The following is a 21,392-nucleotide window of genomic DNA, read 5'->3' on the forward strand; positions in this document are numbered from 1 at the left end:
GACATCATGCCTCTGCCGGAGAACAAATCAATTAATATTTGGAAGGAACATCAAATTGTGCCCAGTGGACTTCAAGTTTGCTCAGGAGAAACTTCTCTGAGCTCCAAACAGAAAAAGATTGTGAGCAGAACTCTTGGGTTCCTAGGAGCCTGCGATGATGCTCACAACTCTGAGACATGAGGAGGAGACCCCGAGAGAAGCAAGCCCAGAGGCCTGGGCTTTATGGGTTCCCAGGGAAGCATGCCCACATAATGGGGATGAGAGGCTACAGCTGGCTGAGAGGAAGGGGCAGAAGGATCTTCTAATATGCTACTGGCAGAGATTAATTAGCAAGCAATTTGGGAGTCTCTGCTGAAACTGTGCAGCAGGAGGCTAAGGGGATGGCTTGGTGGTTACCACACAACCACAGGACCAGAGTTTATCCCTGTACACAAGGAGAAGCCAAGCATAGCATCCCGCATCTACAGTCAGCCCCAGCTCTGGGGAGGTAGAGACAAGCAACGCTCTGGCGGCTTATTGGCCAGCCAACCTAGAAGTATCTTCAAGCTTCAGGTTCAGTGATCAGCCCTGCCTTAAAAGTAAGGTGGCAAACAACTGGGAAAGATACCCAACATCAATTTCTATCCTCCATACCAATACCACATGACCCCTCAGGAACACACAGATTCTCCAAGCTCCAATGTCACCAGCAGAGGTGCTGGATGGGGGCTGGGCTGCCCAAGTCTTAGCCTCATTTCTTACTGTATCGCAACATTTTAGAAATGGTATGTCCATGACTATGGAAGTCATCAAAGAGAAATCATCTCTTTCTCTTCTTTCTTCTCTCTCCTCTCTCTTCTCTGTCTTTCTTCTCTCTCTCTCTCTCCCTCTCTCTCTCTACTCTCTCTCTTTTCTCTATCTTCTTTCTCTCCTCTCTCTTCTCTTTCTTCTCTCTCCTCTCTCTTTTCTCTATCTTCTCTTCCTTCTTTCTCTCCCCCTCTCTTCTCTTCCTTCTCTCTCCTCTCTCTTTTCTCTATCTTCTCTCTTCCCTCTTTCCCTCTTTCCTCTCTTTTATCTGTCTTTTCTCTCTTCTCTCTTCTTTATCTTCTCTCTTCCTTCTTTTTCTCCCCCTCTCTTCTCTCTCTTTCCCCTTCTTTCTGCTCTCTCTTCTCTCCCTCTCTTTTCTCTTCTCTTCACCTCTTCTCTTCTCTCTCTCTCTCTCTCTTTCTCTCTCTCTCTAAATTAGAAGACAAAGTCTCAATGCTAGCTTCCTCCCGGTGGATATCACCAGTGTTACAGGCAGGAATTAGGGCGCAGGGGACACACACTATCACTTCCAGATCCGTGTGTCCAGAACAAGGAGAACTGGACAGGGAGGGACACATGGAGAGTAGCAGGGAAGCTTTGATAAAGGTGACACATCTGGGGCTCCATGGCATGTGCTGTCGAAGAGACAGGGACCCGCTTTGGATTTATCTACATGGTACCTACTTCTGCTCATTTCTGTTCCTGAGAGCCTTGGCGGGGCAGCATTTCTCTGCCTACAGGAAGGCTTCCCTATACTAATTTGTACCCTCCTCTCCTGCTGCACCGACCTATTTCCTCCCAACATTTACCTTCTACAGAAAGGTCCCAGCCAGTCTCTGACACTCCCCACACTAGCAAAGTCCTTCAGGGGCAGAAAGCAACTTCAGCTGGGGCCTCAGTTCACAGGACTCACCAACCTTGCTTACTGTGTTGTTTATCTCTGTTACAGTGCTTTAGGGCGTACCATATCAGTTTTCTGCTTGCTGAAATGGTAAGCAGTCCCTGTTGAAAATAAATGTAAGGTGTGTGTGTGGGGGGGTGTTTTTTGTTGTTGTTGTTGTTGTTGTTTTATTTGGTTGTTGTTTGAGTGATCTTGAAAGAGAACACAAGAAAATGATTACTGAGGGGTCATGTGGCTGCCACCCTGTTTTGTTTTGTCCCTTTCTCTTTGTTTGGTTTGTTTGTTTTTGGCTTTGTTGTTGTTGGGTTTTGACGCTTTTTGAGCAGCATCTTACTCCATAGTCCAGGCTGTTCTCAACCTCACAATAATCCTCCTGCGTCTGGGAGAATTGTGTGTGCGTGCGTGCGTGCGTGTGTGTGTGTGTGTGTGTGATCACCCACTCCAGTTCAGCACCATTTCTGAGGGTCCACATGAATGGCTTGAACTGAGTAAAGCCCACTGCTGTGCTGTCCACCAGATTTCTCATCTGAGTGATTCTACACAGCTTGCTAGACACACGTCGCCAAGCCTCAGTCTCCCTTTTTGCTCAATGAGAACAAGAGTCATTCCTCCTAAGTCTGCCCAGAGGTATAGACATAGATGAGTCTTCTAGATTGCAGAAACTGCTTCCTAAGCTTAAATTTGAGAGCATTTTCTAAAGACTCCCTTTAGAGACGCAGCAAGAACATGGCCGTGTTTACTGCTGAAAGCCATGCTGAATGCCGGAAGCTGCAGACCATAAACCCAATGTACTTCTTCTCATTCCATAAAACAGCTCCTTCAATCAGTGTGACTTCAGATGTGTCATCAGGCACAAGGCCACACTCAGTTCCTCTTCGGTGTTCCAATTTTAGTCTGTGTAATGAGAAGAGTGGCAAGCCTTCCAATCCACCCAGAAAAATAAAAACCCAAATAATTAACCTCCATTACATCAATGTTCTCTCTCCGCTTCTGCAAAATCTGTTTCTAAGGAAATATATAAGAGTAATCATTCTCCCACAGAATGTTCTAATGTACCCCAGCCCCCAGCTCCAGAGTAAACAGGACAGGGCTCACTTAATGGAAAAGGCCTTTTTACTGCAAGAAATCTCAATAATAATAATAATCAAAGCGGATATGCCGTCCATTCAAGAGAGATGTGCATAGGAACACAACGACGGGCCAAGCTAATTACAGCCCTGGGTCAATAACTGTGATATCAGGCGAATGATAATGAGGCAGGGAGTGCGTCGCTTCCAGCTCACCGGGAAGAAACTGTCCCACTGGAAACGCAAACAAGTCGCAGAGATGTGGCACCCACCTCCACCTCCCCCAGTTATGCTCTGAGAGCCAGGGTGCTGCACACCCAAGGAGCACATGTGCTGTGTCACACAAGAGGCACACATGTGCTGTGTCACACAAGAGGCACACATGTACGGTGTCACACAACAAGAGGCACACATGTACTGTGTCACACAACAAGAGGCACACGTGTGCTGTGTCACACAACAAGAGGCACACAGGTACTGTGTCACACAACAAGAATGCCTCAACAGCCTCGCTCAAGTGGGGCCAGCCCTTTTTCTGCACAGACTAATGGGGCTTTCAGTTGCTTTTTTCTTTTCTTTTCTTCCTTTGTGTGTACATGTGTGCGGGTACAGATGTGGGCATGCATGTGCATGCGTGTGAAGGCCAGAGGCTAACCTGGGGTGTGTGGTTCATTCTCTTTTTTGAGACAAGGTTGGACTCTGATTAGACTGACTGACCATTGAACCCCAGAGATCTTCCTGTCTCTAGCTCCCCAACGCTGGGATAGGTGCACCCCATCACACTCAGCTTTTAAAACACGAAAAAGTGCTATGTTTGTGTGTGTACTGTGTGTGCATGTCAGTGCAGGTACCTGGAGAGGCCAGAGGAGGGTTTCAGATCCCCAAGCTGGAGTTATAGATAATAGCGAGTTGCCTGCTGTGTATGCTGGGAAACCAGCTCAGGTCCTCTGCAAGAGCAGCCCATGGTCTTAAGTGCTGAGCCCTCTCTTCAGCCCAGGCCCTAGCTGGGCATTGAACTCAGGCCTTCTCTCTTGTGTGACTTTACTGGCTGAGTCATCTCCCAGCCCCTTAACTGATTTTCCTAGTGGGAACAAGACCCCAGAGCCTGCGATTGAACGGCCATGCACATGCACATGCTGGACTCTCAGGGCTTCTCAAGTGAGACCCCGCCTTGGGCAACACAGTGGAAAAATCATTTTCAGAACACTGTGTATTTGTGAACTTCCCCCATGGCTTTGAAAGGTCAGTCCTGAGCTAGCTGGCTCCAGCTGGCTCCAGCTGGCACTTGGTGGAAAATTGCCCCCCTGCCTCCAAGCTGGTAAGAAAAGACTCAGGGCAAAGGCTGGACCCCATCACATACGCATGCAAATGACGTCGGGACACCTGCCACTCACCCTCCCCTGACCCAGGAAGACTGCAACTTTATTAGTTTCCTAATCCCCACCACAACAAACCACTCCCTGAAGATGTCACAGGCCTTTCTGAGGCTTAGTGCTAAAACCAAGAGGCCCATGCCACTAACAGAAGTGGGGACACTTGAGACTTCTTCACGCCCCTGTCTTCTGTGGCTGGATTTACTGCTTAGCTGCAGAGGGGCCCAGGTGGGTGATTGGCCACATGGCCTTTCTTAGCCTCCTTTTAGCTTATCCGCCAACACACCGTGAACATTTCTGCTTCTGCTTGTGCACACAATTCATACCCGAGAATGGATTTTTCAGGATTTTCAAAAATAATTTTCATTATGGGTGATTTTTTTTCCCATAGGGGCTGGCATTGGAAAGAGTAAGGCCACCCTTCAAGACTTTAGTCCCAGTACAGTGTAGGAGGGGACCAAAGAGGATGAAAACTGCATTCACAGGCTGGCCCTAGCTACCTCCACCCCTCCAGAATTTTCATCTGTAAAAATGAGGTGACAGCCCATGCGCCCTAAGATTGAAGATTATGATTCTGTGAAACTGAATTATGCTGGTCTGCCTACTGCCAGCCACACTAGACACCTGCTGTCTGGGTTCTTCCATAATTGACACAACTTGGAAGCACAGTCAGAAACCAAATGTCCAAGTCTATACGTGGTCTTGTTCAATCTTACTTACATACTAATTATTTGTTATTATTATTATAAATAATAATAAGAAATTATCATTATTGATTAGAGGTAGGCTCTTCTGGATCCCAGGCTAGTCTCAAACTGGCTATATAGCCAAGAAAAGTCTTGAACCCCTGATCCTACTGCCTTAACCCCCGAGTGCTGCATTGCTGGCACATGCCACTATGTATGGTTTGACTTCATTTATGTATTTACTTATATTTATCTATTAATTTATTATTGATGTGCTAGGGATCTAATCCAGGGTCTCATACATGCTAGCAAAGGCTTGACCATTGGCTTACAGCCCAGTCCTTCCTGCGCAGTCTTGAAGATCTGGGAATTGGGTCGTGACTGTTCTGTCTGATGACGTTCAGCTGCCGGAGCAGACACTTGGTTCAGGTGTGTGCTCGGTGGGCATGAGCTCACCGCGGAAGTAGGCACAGAGGCCACCAACATGGCCAGTCTGAGGCCACGGCTACTGAGAAAGTGACTGAGATGAACAGTGGGGCCAAGACCTCACTGTACACAGAGAAGAACTCACAACTCTCATTGTCCTGAAAAACAATGTAGTCTAAAGTTGGGGAGGAAAAAGAAAAAAGAAACAACAGAAAACTAAGATGAAGAGCCCACAAAGATAAAATCAAAGTAAACCCACTAATAGAAGTTATAATAGCAAGCTCTGCATTAACTAGGAATATCAATAAAAGCCAATTAGGTATTGATGAACGTGGAGTCCGCTGTGACACCTAACTAAGAGGCGTCAAGGGGCTTCCTTCACTTCTAATTGACTTCCATAGCAAGTACCCCCAGAAGGATGCATTTTTTCTTTCCCTTCATAAACACCTTATAGGATTTCATCAACTTATTTGAGGTGCTTCTCTGAGCTGAGACCCTAGCATCTCTCCCCGCTGCCATCCTTGTTGGGTTTCTCCTGTTTGCTCTCACCTTGTCTGACTCCCGCCATGAGTGTGAATGAAGTGGATTGAAGTGGGCTTCATTCACACCCTCTCTCATCACCCCCACGACCCTCAGCATCCTAGCTCTAATTTTCACTTAACAATCATTACACAGCCATCCCCTTACACACAAGGAACATGTATAAAGACCCACCATGGGTGACCAGGACTTCAGCCAGTACCAAGCCCCAAACAGACTCTCTGTTTATCTGGACACCATTGCCTACAATTGTGTGCAGTTTATAAATTAGGCCCATGAAGAGATTAACTAGAAATAAAGTTGAATATTTATAGCAATATACTGTTATGAAAGTGGCCGAGAACTTGCAAACTGTTTATTTCTAGAACTTTCCACTTAATGCTTTCACCACTACTCTAGGTGACGGGTAAGCCAAATGGCAGAAGGTACCGCTGTGGAGAAGGAGCATTTATATGAAAATTATTCTGAAGGGCATGTGTGAGAGCAGGCTGAGGACAGAAAGAAGAGGCAGAGACAAGGAAGAAGGAGGAAATCACAGGGAGGGAGGAGGAGAGGTATGGAGGGGAGGGGGAAGGAGGGATAGAGGAAGGAGAGCCACGAGCCTAGATTTGCCCGCATTCATCTTATTAGAGGGAGTTGGGGAGGTTCCCCTGTTCCCAGCTAAGCAGCCACCCTCATGGTTGGGGCACCCCAACCATCTGCTGGTACCCCAACCATCTGGATTCTAAGGTGCTTTCTTGGGATATTCAGTGACTTGACTTGTTATTTAAAAAACCAGTCTTTTGAATGAGGTAGTTCAAGCCTACTAGATTAAATCTACAAAACTGCTTCCTGTGATTGGATGCACACACAGACACATAGATACAGACACACATACAGACATACAGACACATAGACACACACACAGACACATAGACACACACAGACACATAGATACAGACACATAGACAAAGACACACACACAAGACATACACACACAGACATACACACACAGACACAGACACAGACACATAGATACACACAGACACATAGACACAGACACATAGACAAAGACACACACACACAAGACATACACACACAGACACATAGACACAGACACATAGACACATACACAGACACATAGACACACACACACAAGACATACACACACAGACATACACATACAGACACATAGACACAGACACATAGACACACACAGACACATAGGCAAAGACACACACACACAAGACATACACACAGAGACATACACACACAGACACATAGACACACACACATAGACACACACACAGACACATAGACACACACACACAAAGACACACACACACAAGACATACACACACAGACATACACACACAGACACATAGACACAGACACATAGACATACAGACATACACACACAGACACATAGACAAAGACATACACACACAGACAAATAGACACAGACACACACATAGACACACACACACACACATGTTCACACTTACTGTACTGGGAGGCCTAGTAAGTCTTATATCTACCAAGAAAGTTGTAGATCCCTCCTTGCCTTGTTGAAAGTTGGCTGAGGTAATGTTGGATTTAGGTTTAAGGAATTTTAAAAAGGCTCTGCTCTCGGGAGTATCTCGCAGCCTGGAGTCAGTATAGAGTTGTGTGCCTTAAGTTCCCTGGCCTTCTGCTTACGGATGGCTTCATCCCACACCATCTGTTAATCTGACTGATTAGCTCCAAGCTATTGAAATGGTTTAGACAGAAATCAAACATCTTTAAAAATATTTTTAAAAAACCATCCTCTCACTCTGTCTCATCCTAAATTATTGACAGGAAGAGAATTAAAAAAAAAAAAAGAAAGAAAAAATGTTAAATCTAACTTGTTTTTGGATATGTGTGCTCTTGACCAATATTTGAAGATGTCCATTTCTTGGGAGCCTCCAGGGAGAAAACCCAGTTTTCCCACCTTCAAACCGGCAAATTCCTTATCCCAAAGTAATGGGTTTCTCAGTTTCTTCCCTTGACTCCATCAATTTTCTCCAATCAAAGCCTCTTGGATGGCTCACAACAAATCTCCACTCACCGCCCTGCGCTGGGATGCAGCTCCTCCTCTCTCCCCCGTACAGACACATGATCACCTGTTCATTTAGTCACAGGCATACACAGTCACAGGTACACAAAATCACAGGTACACACAACCATATACACACACAGTCACAGGCACACACAGTCACAGGTACACACAGTCACAGGTACACACAGTCACAGGCATACACAGTCACAGGTACACACAGTCACAGGTACACACAGTCACAGGCATACACAGTCACAGGCATACACAGTCACAGGTACACACAGTCACAGGCATACACAGTCACAGGTACACACAGTCACAGGTACACACAGTCACAGGCATACACAGTCACAGGTACACACAGTCACAGGCATACACAGTCACAGGTACACACAGTCACAGACACACACAGTCACAGGCACACACAGTCACAGGCCCACACAGTCACAGGTACACACAGTCACAGGTACACACAGTCACAGGCATACACAGTCACAGGCATACACAGTCACAGGCATACACAGTCACAGGTACACACAGTCAGAGGCATACACAGTCACAGGTACACACAGTCACAGACACACACAGTCACAGACACACAGTAACAGGCAGACACAGCTATAAGCATACACAGTCACAGACACACACAGTCACAGGTACACACAGTAACAGACACGTAGTCACAGGCATACAAAGTCACAGGTACACAGTCAGGCACACACAGTCGTTTATAAATGGAGGACCACCATGGCCCAGCACAGCATCCTTTGAAGTTAGAGCAAGTTGAGTCTCACACCTCGCCCCCTGAGCCCTTCACTTCTCTCCATGGTCACACTGGCTAGCAGTGGGAATGAAGCCCTTTAGCCCTTAGGTTTCCAAGCAGTGTTTACTTTGACATGCTTTCCCATCCCCAGCTCAGGTGTCCATCACACTCTGTCAACCCCAGCTTGCAGGGCTGCCCTGTCACCCTTTCTGAAGTCTCCTCTGGCACTTCAATAAAGACACACAGTGATTAATTCTGTAAGCCTGCAGACCCGGCTAGGCAGGCTTACACCTGTCCTGCAATGGTTTCCAGTTCTCCCTAATCGAAGGGGCAGGAGGCCTTTGAAAATGGGTACTAGGGACTCCATTCCCAGGCTCAGTCTGCTGCTCAAATACCAGACAGAAGAATTAGACACCTGAGAACCAGGCAGGCTGGTCAGGGTACTAGTATGCATACGGAGTGTGAGCCGGGAGCTGGGTCCCTGCTGGGAGAATTAACTTAGCTTTCTCTATCCTTGGGTTCTGTTTCTGCTGAGACCTGGTCTTATTCATTGGCGCTCAACTTTGTTCTTGAACTGTGCCAAAGTCATGGAAGACTACTGTTGAGTTTGGACTACACAGAGTAGATTACCCCCAAATGTAGGGATGTGGGGGGATGTCTGGAGCCTCTCAGACACCCTGCAGGGTAGATAAAGATCCTCCCTTGAAGTCAAGAGGGGCTTTTAAGGAGATGAAAGGGGCCATTCTGGTTATGAGAGCCCTGAATCTCAGTGATCAAGCCAGTGCATGTCCTATGAGCAGGGCTCAAATGAGAGTAGATGCTCTTTTCTTTGACTTGCATAATTCCCATGGCTGGGGCCGGAGGGTGAGGCTAGGCACACTCTAGGGGAATGTTGAGCTGAATTTTACACAGCCCACAAAGTCACATGTGAAGGCCCTGCCTATGACTCTCAGCCAGTCCCCCAAAATTCTCTTTAAAGGACACGGATGTCTCCCATGGCTACTGACAGGGATGCTACCTGAAGTCCGAGAATTCTGTGTCCCCAAGTGTTACAGAGTCTGATGCTAAGGGTCGGTGGAGGTGGGGACTGTGTATGTGTGTGTGTGTGTGTATGTTATTGTTGTTGATGTCGGTAGAAGTCTGAAGTCAACATCAAGAGTCTCCTGCAATTACTTGCCACCTTATCTTTTGAGAGAGAGTTTCTCAATGAACCTGTAGCTCATCAATTTGGCCAAATTGGCTTCTCAGTGAACCCCAGAGATTCTCCTGTATCCACCTTTTCAGTGCTAACATTACATGGTTGGCTTTTCATTTGGGTATCAGGGACTGAACTCAGGCCTACACCCTTACCCAGCAAGTACTTTATCTAGTGAGCCATTTCCCCAGTCCCATGGTTCTGTTTTTATGGCTTAGGCTAACTGGAATATTCTGCCAAATGTGTTTACTGTCACAGCGATCCCAGGTGACATGTCCACACTGATGCCCCCGCATGCACCATGGCCTTTCGTCATCTAAGAAGACATTTGCAATCACTGATGCGGGATTGGATGAGAGCAAATTACAAAGGCAGAACACGCCTGGGGATCTGTGAAAACGATGTTGCTAGGTCTGCAGAACTCGCTAATTCAGTGTTCTTAAGATGAGGGGACCCTAGGTTTAGTGAGGATCATGAACCCAGTGACAGGTGTCCTTGTAAGAAAAAGGCTGGGGGCCATGTGAAAATGGAGCTAGCTACTGAAGGGTGAGGCTGTAGGCCAAAGAAACTAGGATCATGGGTATGGAAGAACAGGGAGAAACCTGTCCCTGAACCTTTGGGGAACATGAGGCTCTGGGGCTGCCTGGGAGAACCGTGAGGGGACAGGAAGTGCCAGGTTTATGATGGCGTTATATGGGAAACCAGGACGAGCTTCCTGCATTCCACAGGCGTACTGGATGATGCCACACCTTTAACTGGACCACCCCACATGGCCACTCCTGCACTTTCCCCCACACTCCTCCTTCCGGAGGAGTCTCCTCCCTGTGCCAATAGTCAGCCAGAACACTGTACCCACCTCCTACCAAGACTCAGGAGAATGGCTTCACAGTCCTCTTGTCGCCATGGGTCTCTCTTTCACTCGGCATCCGGCACACACCACTGTCACACATCTGTGCATGCTAACAACCAACATCATCGGCTTCTTCGGATGCTGCGAAGGAAGGCCGCATCAAGAAGCTCCTGCCACCTCGTACTGAGCATCTGGGTCTATAGGCCAGAGCTTATGTATCTTAGCCTTACCATCAAAATCCTCCATGGGGAAGTAAGCAGGTGACCGATGACATTCCCAATGTGGTCAAAGACGGACAAGGAGCCAGGAGGCCTGTTACCAAAAGCAGGAATTCTCTCTGTCCCTCCCAGCTGCTCTGTGTGGTGCCATGGCTAGGCTGGTGTAAGCGCCCAGCACAGCTGGATTCACCATTTCAAAGCTGTTCGGGAAGAGAGCTGGAGACCTCCCTTCTGAAGAACAACGGGCAGAGTTCGGTTGGTTCCGGTTGTGCCACCTGAGGCTGTTGGCAACCTCTTGCCCATAGACAGCCATAGACAGCTCATTCACAGTGTCCCATCAGGGATGATAGTTACTGGAGCTCCAGGCCACATCAAGGAAAACCCTAGAACCAAACTCTCTGAGAACATGAGAGGATGGGGTCATGCTAACCAGGAATGAAGAGCTGGGGCCATGGTTCCAACACGGAGTCCTTTCAAGGTGGGACTGCTCTGCCTACAGCTCCTCACCTTCCAGTGCTCTGAGATCTGGGTTCCCAACAATGGGATGCAAGCTGAAGAACCACTCTAGGAACGGGAAGAACCCATACTCTGAGAGTCTAGAAAGCACAGAGGCCATCAATACTGTCGTATGAAGGCCCACTGAGAAAGCACAGTCACACAGTATCCTGTGGCCCTTGTATGGAAGACTGTTCTCTTGTTCTGATCTATAGTCAAGCCCATGAGTAGTTCCGAGATGTCCTCCAGAGAGGGTATCACAGCATAGAAGCTGGTTTCACTGAGTAAGGAACAAAGGGATGTAGACGAAGGTGAACGCCATGGACAATGGAGAAAGAGCAGGGTTCAGTTCCCTCGTCCTTCTGTACCCCAGCCTTCCCCCTTGAAATTCTTCCACAAGAAGAGAATTTTGCCATCTGCAGCTGGGCATCCAACAGTAAGAGTGAATAACTACAATGAGTTGGTTCCAAGTAGCAAAGCATTAGGTCTCATGTTCCTCTCTCCGTGAAGAGAAGACTTTGGGGACAGGATAAGGGGGAAGAGGGGTGGAGCAAGTGCCATTTGCCTGTAGCGGGTGCTGGGAGCTACACAGAGGTGGAGAAGTCAATGTACCCACCATGGATCCTAAGGACAAAGCTTAGGGTCAGCTCTCAAACCAACCAGTCAACAATCAGCCACAAACTCAGACGCTACTGGACAGATGGCCCCACAGCCTCTCACGGGTGGCTCCATTCTTTCCAGTCAAAGCCTGTGCAAGCAAGAGCAAGGCTGGAGTCACTGCTGTCAGGTGAAAGGGACATGGTGACCCAGAAAAACTCCCTGACTTGTCCTAGCTGCTCAGGGACGGAAGCTTGAACCATCTCTGTAGTGATGAGGCGAGCAGGCCTGCTTTTCAGTCTGCCCAGCTCCCGCACGGCTAGCTTTACACCCAAAATAACAACATACAAATTGTATTCATTTAAACACTGCTTGGCCCATTATCTCTCGCCTCTTCTTGACTAACTCTCATATCTTGCTTTAACCCATTTCTAATAATCTGTGTAGCACCACAAAGTGGTGGCTTACCGGGAAAGGTTCAGCATGTCTGACCTGGCAGCTGGCTCCATTGTGTCTGACTCAGAGAGGAGAGGCATGACGATTGCCTAACTTCCCTTCTTCCCAGCATTCTGTTCTGTCTACTCCACCCACCTAAGGGCTGGCCTATCAAATGGCCAAGGCAGTTTCTTTACTAACCAATGAAATCAACACAAAACAGAAGACCCTCGCACATCACATCTCTTTTCGAGAAAGCAGCCTCTTTGAGTTCGGGCTGCATTTCTCTCTGGGCCTGGTCCTCACCGCTGCCCAAGTAAGCATTACACATGGAACCGTCATACCTGTCCATGGCTCTGACACCAACCACAGCCTCTATGCCCCCTCCCCAGAGCCTTACAATGATAGCATTGTGCAAAGCACTGAGCTCACTTCTTGTCTACAGATGGGGAAAGCACCAAGGACTCCGAGTGAACACATCCCCAGATCGTCCCCGGATCCCAGGGGAATCTGTACCTGGACAGAACCTGCTGTCACCAGGCCCATTGTTTGTACTGCCCAGAACTGACATCTTCATAGATCAAGTCTGATTGTCTCACAGATAAAAACTTCATCATGGCCCTTCATATAAGTGGCCCCTCTGGATCTGGCCTGGAACTGGCCCGTTTACTGCTATTCTGGCATAAATGCCAGGGTGTGGTGCATTTGTTCTCTGCATCTGGATTTGCTGCCAAGGCAAGCGTACCTGCCGCTTCTGATGAAGCCTTCCCAAGGGTCCCTCGTGGCTCCAATCCCTCAAGTCGGTGGGGGAGACAGCTTCTTCTTGGCAACCAGGGTGGCTTGCACAGTCGTTTGGCTCTCTGCCAGAAACTTCCTTCATATCTGTGGAGCAGAGCAATGCATACATAGCCATCAGGTAGAACACTGTGTGCCAGGAAAATCAGAGAGGCTCTGAGGGTGGCCGAGAATCTCGGGGCTGGACCTGAAGTAGTCGATCAGCCCTGAGCACCTTCTCACCAGCCACCCCCACTCATCTCTCCTCACCCCTCTCCCAACTCACCTTCTAACCCCAGAATATGAGGATAGAAATAGCACAACTCACGAGCCTATGTGAGATGGGGCTGATGTTTTATTTTTCAACAAGCTCAAATGGAGCCCAACCTGACCTTGAACTTTCTGCATCATAGCCGAGGATGGTCTTGCACTTCAGATCCTCCTGCCTCAGCCTTCTGAGTCCTGGGATCACAGGTGAGCATTAGCATGCAATGCCGAGGCCAAAGCCCAGGACTTTGTGTGCATGAGGAAGGCACTCTACCCAGGGAGGCACATCCCCAGCCTGAGATCATGTTCACATGCCGCGCTGCCTAGGAACAGCTTGGAGAAATGGCTCTGCAGGTCGATACGGATTGATACGGATGTTAGATTCTGGTCCTTCACTACTCACTAAACACTTTGCTGCAGAGAACTTTGTACAAAGCTGTAAGTGCTTTGCAATCACTATAGACCCGCATGTTAGCTGCCGTCTTCCTGGGGCTACTGAGTGTGTCAGCGACAGTTATGTCAAGAGTGGCACACGGTCACTGATGCCACCATAGGCGGTGTTGGCAGCCTGCATCTTGGGGTCTACACAGATTCCCCATCAGTGAGCCCCAGCCAGAACATCTGATCTAATGGTCCCCAAAACAAAATGTCACTCACAACCCAGAGGGAAGACATCATAAGGATGGAGAAAGAGAAAAGACTGGGAGTTCACTTGCACTGATTGTCATGGAGATTTCCCACCCCTCTTGGTGCTGGTGCATGCCCTTTGTAACATGCACATCGTGTGTCCAGTGAGCAATCTGCTAATGACCTTGTGGCCCTTTCTTCGAATGCAGGTTCACCGTGTTCTACCGACGAGCAGGTACAGCCCTAAATGGTTACGCCATCTGGTCTAGCACTCATAGTTCGCAGGTAAGCAAACTGAGATGAAGGCTTACAGCCACATGCCTTAAGCTCCTTTGAAAGCTCTTCGCCCTGTTTGCAGACATTTATGGGAGCCCCCTCCCTGTGCGGGCTGCAGTTGCCAAGCACTTGACTCCCGTGGAGCTCCACAGACCTTCTGGAGAGGAAGCAACATGCATAGCCACTCTTCTGCCTCGACTGCTTCTGCAAAGACCCAGGCACCTGAGCGAGTCACAGGGGCTGCCTGCAGGATTTCAATACGGGCTGAAGAGCATGGCATCCTCCCAGATGTTGCCTTTTTCTGGCACCAACAATAAGAAAGTGGCTTTCTGTTTATCTTTCCAGGTGTCTACATTTGAGGGGGAAAAAAAACTTGCTTTTCCTGTTTGGATCAGGAGTTGTGACTCCCAAGGGTTGGAGTCAGGGTACCTGGAACAGGAACTGTGGCCCCTGGGGTTGGGGTGGGGGTACCTGGCTCCTTCCCTGAAGCCTCTGCCTCATTTGTCCAGGCCACAAGCTCCTTAAAGAGCCATCAGGGGAGGGAGGACAGGCTGCTATCTCACTCATCATAAACGGCCCCCACCCCACCCACTGGAGCTCCCGCAGCGTGATTTCAAAGCGCACAGACAAAAGAAGGAAGGAAAGTGGGACTTGTGGGAATGTCTGCCAGCGAGTGTGCAGGGTCACCTTTGCCCTCAAGACCACGGTAACCGCTGCGGGCTTGCAGGCGTGAAGAATGACACATGACCTGAACCTTGGGGATGTCATTCCATCAAAGTTGTTAGGGGGTCTGTCAGGAGAGTTCCTGGTCCCTGAGGTTAAGGAGCGCCCACGTGGACTCTGCGGCTGCTGTGGGCTGGGGTGTTCCTATCTCTCTGTGATCCTCTCAGAGGGGTCTTTGTGTGCAGTCCTCTCCCCCAAGCAGCTGCATTCAGAAAATGAGCCTGGTGGGGCAGTTCTTCAGGGACCCTCAAGGCATGTAGGCGCTTTGAGGCAACATCCAACTGTTCTCCCTAAGGCTACACATCTCTGCCTGCCCCCCCATTGGAGTGGGGACATGCATATCCTGGGGTTAGTGGGGACTCACTTTCTTATGGATGCCTGGGAAACCTCCCATCTCACCTTTATTCCTTTGCAGCAGGGACCTGGTCATGTTGGATGAGGCAGTCCAGTTACATACCCACCTCTAGGACAATTGATATGGTTCAGTTTCCTCTCTAGAGGGCCTGGGGGCCCAGGTTGAGGCCCCCATTCCATTACAACACAGCTGCACTCCCTTCTCCCTGCCCTCACCTGCTTCACAGCCTTCCTGCCCTCCTAAGAGCTCACCCTCCCCAGTCGCTTACCCTCAAACCCTCACCTCCGGCTCCACTTTCTAAGAAACACTCAGGGGTTGGGTGTGAGTGGCCTCCTTCTCAAAATGCTTGCTTTGGTCTGAAGGACTTCGAGCATGCCCGTGACCGCTACTAAGTACATGTCAACTTCGTACGAGACGCTAGACCTGTCCCTTCTCATTTCTGTTTCTCACGGCTGAGTTTAAGATCACCTCCATTTTCCAAGGTCATGTCTAATTTACCACACTGGGCTGATCCATTTTCTCGTTTATACTTTTAAAAGGAAGCCCCTGGAGAGTCGGGTTTTGAACTGGGCTCTTGGGCTCCATGCAAGCTTCTCTATCTTTTGGGTTCTCTTTATGGATTTCATGATATATTTATTCCTGGTCTCATGGAGACCAGTCATTGTAAGCATTTCTCGCCCAGGTCAGTCCAGTAGGAACTTCTGAAGACTGCTAGGTTAAGGTATTGAGCTAGGGGCTTCTGTGTGGACTGGAAAGAGGAGGATTGAGATTATTGTCGTGAATCTTGGCAGTGGTTGAAGTGTATTAACCCCTTGTTGCTCTAAACACTGCTGTGTGTGACAACTGGGAGCTGGCTGTAGAGACCAGCGACACATGAGTTCACCCACTCAAAGACCACGCTCCAGCCCATCTTTTGTGCCTCCCAGCTCCTCTCACAGCCCCGAGGACACAGAAGCAAAGAGGAGAAGCAGAGAGAGAGAGCAGAATCAAAGCTCTGCTCCTGTGGGTGACCTGTCACAAGCTCTCAGACACGCGTGCAGCCGAGGTCATATGAGCTCAGGACCACCACTGACCAACCTGCCTCCATCCTTATCCTCACAGATTCCTCTAACTGAAAAAATCGCATAATGACAGAACAGCCCCACAGCCCTACACAGGGACCGTAAATAAGGAAGACCCTCACGATGAATAAAATCCTGTCCTAGGGGCCTGAGGTGAGCCCCACTCTTTCAGGGGAGTGTGTGCCTGGTAGGACTGCCCTTCTCCTGCATGGCCTCACTTGGGGCTATCTAAGCTGCATTTGCCGGAAGCTTCCTCAGCCAAGCCTCTCAGCACTTCAAGCTTATACACAGCCACGAATTAATCAATAAAACCCAATTCCATGGTTCAGTGATTGTTGTGGGCCTGGCACAGATGGATTCTGAGAACTTTGTGAGTCTCTAGGCCTCAGGTTAACACAAGAGTAATTAGGCATGCAAGCATGAAGTTTCTACGTGTTTTCACTGCTTCTCTCAAGATGGACCCCGGTGTTTTAGACACGTGGGGTAGCTAATGTGTAGCTTTATTAATGAAACAGTAATTTTCATTATAGTGTTGAGAGAGAGAGAGAGAGAGAGAGAGAGAGAGAGAGAGAGAGAGAGGAAACAGAATGGAAAGCCCTGAGATGAACTTCAATTATAAACAGGGAGCTAAAATCGGCAAACAGATGTGGGACCCTGGACTGATAGACAGGTCTGAGAGGTTTCTATGTAAATCCCACATAATGCTTTAGAGTTTTCCAATCAAATAAAGTCTCTATCTGTGATATATGTGAGCAATCTATAAGCAGATATGTAGTTTCAAAAATATGAAGTCATAGCCGGGCGGTGGTGGCGCACGCCCTTAATCCCAGCACTTGGGAGGCAGAGGCAGGTGGATCTCTGTGAGTTCGAGACCAGCCTGGTCTACAAGAGCTAGTTCCGGGACAGGCTCCAAAACCACAGAGAAACCCTGTCTCGAAAAACCAAAAAAAAAAAAAAAAAAAATGAAGTCATACCCAGTTGCTACAACAAATAAAAAATCATATTTGATCCATGCTCCCTGGTTGGCTAGGTCACAAAACAAATCCTTCCATGGATATGAGTGCATATATTTATTTATATATGCATATATTATTATATGTATATATTTAAAAAATATCAGAGGAAATCTTCATATGCTCCCGACATTAGAAGACTGAGAGTGACGGAAGACTTTTTAACACGTTGCTGAAGAAAAGGCGGCCTGTGGGTCTATGAAAATGTGTAACTTCTAACACACCATCCCAGGTCTCAGGAGCTCAGGCAAGAGGATCAAAGGTTTGAGAGCTGCTTGGTCACGTTACCGAAATCACAGCTTAAAAAATAATAAGAACAGAGCCGGGCGGTGGTGGCGCACGCCTTTAATCCCAGCACTTGGGAGGCAGAGGCAGGTGGATCTCTGTGAGTTCAAGACCAGCCTGGTCTACAAGAGCTAGTTCCAGGACAGGCTCCAAAACCACAGAGAAACCTTGTCTCGAAAAACCAAAAAATAAAAATAAAAAAAAAATAATAAGAACAAAAACAAACTCTTTCTGTTTGTTTTCTCAAGACAGGGTTTCTCTGTGCAACACCATGGCTGTCCTGGAACTCTCTCTGTAGGCCAGGCTGGCCTCAAACTCACAAGAGATCCACCTGCCTTCCAAGTGCTGGGATTAAAGGTGTGTGCCGCAACGCCGGCAAAAACAACTTCTTCCTGATAAGGCACAGCAAATTAAATGAGAACTCCTGACCTAACCCTCTGATTCCATCACAGCCCTCCTTATACTGAAAATACAACTCAGTTGTTCTTTTTTTAATGATTTATTTTGTATTTTATTGCTCTGGTGTGTCATCTGCGCACATGTCTGCATGAGGGTGTCGGATCCCCTGTACCTGGAGTTACAGACAGTTGTGAGCTGCCACGTGGGTGCTGGGAATTGAACCCAGGTCCGTCTGGAAGAGTAGTCAGTACTCATAACCACTGATCCATCTCTCCAGCCTCAATTAAGTTGTTCTTAAAAGTTAAATATACTTAAATGTACTGATAGTCTGATTGAAGCCGCAAAATAGCTAACATTCACAAGAAAGAAAACCTGGGCAGGAAAGATTGTTTTCTTCTTGGTGGTTTTGCCAGACCAGGTGAATTCTATATCCCCTGTCTCAGGTGGGACAGGATTCTAGTGGAAGTCATGGGGCGGTTTCTGTCGCTGTGGAGACCTGAGGCCACAGCAGGCCACGTAACCACCACGGATGACTGAGAAGTGAGTGTTCCCACAGGTGCAGGGAGAAATCCCTCATCAGTTTCATAAAGAGAAGACACCTTCCTTGACCCCTAGGGACTGAGACCAGGAAAACCTTCAGTCCAGTTCTTCACTTATCCCAGAATCTGACAGGTACTTAGCAGAAGTCACTGGCTCTTACCACTAACTCAGTCTTGAAATGATGATCCTGTCTCCACTGACTCTCAGAATGGGACTGTACCTGAGAACAATCTCCCCTGTCTTCTATTCCTCTCTAGTGCTGGGATTAAAGGCACGCACCACCACTGTCTGGCCTGCATGGCTGACCAGTCTGGCTGCTTTGCACTCATCTTCAGCAAGCTTTATTTATTAAAAAACAAATAATACACCACTATATGGACGTGATTGTTAGTTTTAACTGGCAACTCAACACTACCTAAAACAACCTCGGAATAGAGTCGTGATGAGGAATTCTCTAGACCAGGTTGCCCCAGAAATGTGTCCCTAGGGGCTTGTCTTGGTTGTGTTCAGTGATGGGAGAAGACCCAGCCCACCGCGGGCAGCACCATTCCCCAGGCACGGGATCCTGAACTGTGTAAGAGTGGAGAAGTCAAGGTAAGCACGAGCCAGCAAGCGAGCGAGTGAGTGTGCATGTGGGCATGCGAGTGTGCATGCATGCATCTCTTTCTGCTCTTGACTGTGGATAGGACATGACCGCTGCTTCAAGCTGCTGCAGCCCTGGTTCCCCTGCTGTGAGGGACTGTACTCTGGGTTTGTGAGGTGAGATAAACTTTCTCCCCTGTGCTGATTTCTGTCGCTTTTTTTTTTTTATCCTGTTTGAGTCTAGCAACATAAGTGAAACCCAGTGAGTAAATAACTCCCAGAGCAACTGAAGTGACTGGGAAAACCAACCTCAGAGAAGAGCAGCAGGCATACTGAGAGTGTGAGCTTGTTTCTCTCACCGTCTAGAACAAGATAATACACAAGGACAGAAAGCACACTCAAGGTTCACTGGGAGCAGGAGGGACAGAGTGCACAGAAGAGAAAGATTGCCAAGAGATGGTGGAAATATCAGGTGTGACTATATGTCTGTGATCTTAGCTCTACTATGGGTGCCACAAGTATATATGTCAAAATTATTTAAATTATATGTCCTAAAGATGTGCAATTAATTAAACTCAATTATATTTCAGTAAAGTTTCAACAAAGAAGTTCTTTAATGAATTAAGAAAATTAGCAAATTTTAGTGATACCCCTGAACAGTGCATCCATGTTTGGCACAGACAGGCCAAAGTTATTAAAAGTAGAAGATATGCAAGATGGGCCTGGTGGTACCCGCTGTAAGCCCACACTCAGGAAGCTGAGGCAGGAGGATGACCAGTGTAGGCCAGCCTGGGCTACACAGTGTGACCCTGTTTCAAAAAAAGGGGAAATGTTGGAGAGATGGTTCAGTTGGCAAAGTGCTTGCTGCATTAGCATGAAGACTTGAGCCATATATACAGGAACAAAAACTAAATAGGCTTGGTGGCATGCACTTGTAATCCCAGCACTGAGGAAGCAGACGCAAGAAGATTCCAGGGCAAGGTATAGACCAATGAGAGGCTCGGCCTCAAAAACAAACAAACAAAAAAGTGAACCAGTGAACAAACCTGAGATTACTCCCCAGCCTTCATATCTACACACACACATCACCATACACAAGAACATGCCCACACGTGTGTATGTGCACGCACAAAAGTGGAAGAGAAAGTCTAAGATACATTACTTTCATGTTGTCAGGAAGAGGGGAGAGTGGAATGAAAACTGTGCTTGAAAAATGATGGCGGAGGGTCTAGGAAGATCGCCGAAGTCCAGTGGGTTTCTGATGGGGTATGCAGAACGCAGCATCTAACTGCAAGCATCACAATAAAATGATGGAACACAAATACTAAAGGAAGCGTTTTGACAGTGGCCAGACATTCCATGGACAAAGGAGCAGCTAGCAGTGGACTTCTCAATCCAAAGTGGAAACTAAAGATGTCAGATGGACGTCCTGAGAGAAAAGTCGTGTTTATCTAGGACCCTGTGGGCAGAAGAAATCTCTCCCATCACCCGGATGAAATGCACCTATTTCTTTTTGTTTGTTTGTTGTTTATTTTTGTTTGTTTTTTTATTTTTTGAGACAGGGTTTCTCTGTGTAACAGCCCTAGCTGTCCTGGAACTCACTCTGTAGATCAGGATGTTCTAGAACTCACAAAGATCCATCTGCCTCTGCCTCCTGAGTGCTGGGATTAAAGGCGTGCGCCACCACAGCCTGGCAAACATTTTTAAATGATTTTTTTTCTTATTTTATGTGCATTCGTGTTTTAGCTGCATGTATGACTGTGTGACAAAATCAGATCCCCTGGAACTGGAGTTGCAGACAGCTGTGAGCTGCCATGTGGATGGTGGGAATTGAACCTGGGTCCTCTGGAAGAGCAGCCAGTGCTCTTAACTGCTGAGCCATCTCTCCAGCCTGAAATGCAGCTATTTCAAACTAATAACAACAAGGGTAGGCTTCTTTTCTCCTGGAATTCTGAACAATGTGCTTTGGGAAGAAGAAAATACCAGAAGAATGGTTCAAAATGAATCAAGGGATGAAAAGGTGGTATGGGGCAATTCCATAGGCTAAATAAATAAATGGGCTTTAAAAATTAAATGCTAGACAGAAGAGTGCATTCATG

General features: G+C 47.7%; 1 protein-coding gene across 1 annotated transcript in view; it reads right to left on the reverse strand.

Annotated features, from left to right (window-relative positions):
- The window catches only part of Znf831 (zinc finger protein 831), a 111,368-nt gene that overhangs the window by 41,217 nt on the left and 48,759 nt on the right, over positions 1-21,392 (reverse strand). The window contains exon 4 of the mRNA XM_057781998.1: positions 13,137-13,273. Within this exon, the coding sequence (XP_057637981.1) occupies positions 13,137-13,273 (137 nt within the window). The remainder of the gene's footprint in view (positions 1-13,136; positions 13,274-21,392) is intronic.

The sequence above is a fragment of the Chionomys nivalis genome, chromosome 9 (assembly GCF_950005125.1).
Source record: "Chionomys nivalis chromosome 9, mChiNiv1.1, whole genome shotgun sequence".
In the NCBI taxonomy this organism is placed as follows: Eukaryota; Metazoa; Chordata; class Mammalia; order Rodentia; family Cricetidae; genus Chionomys; species Chionomys nivalis.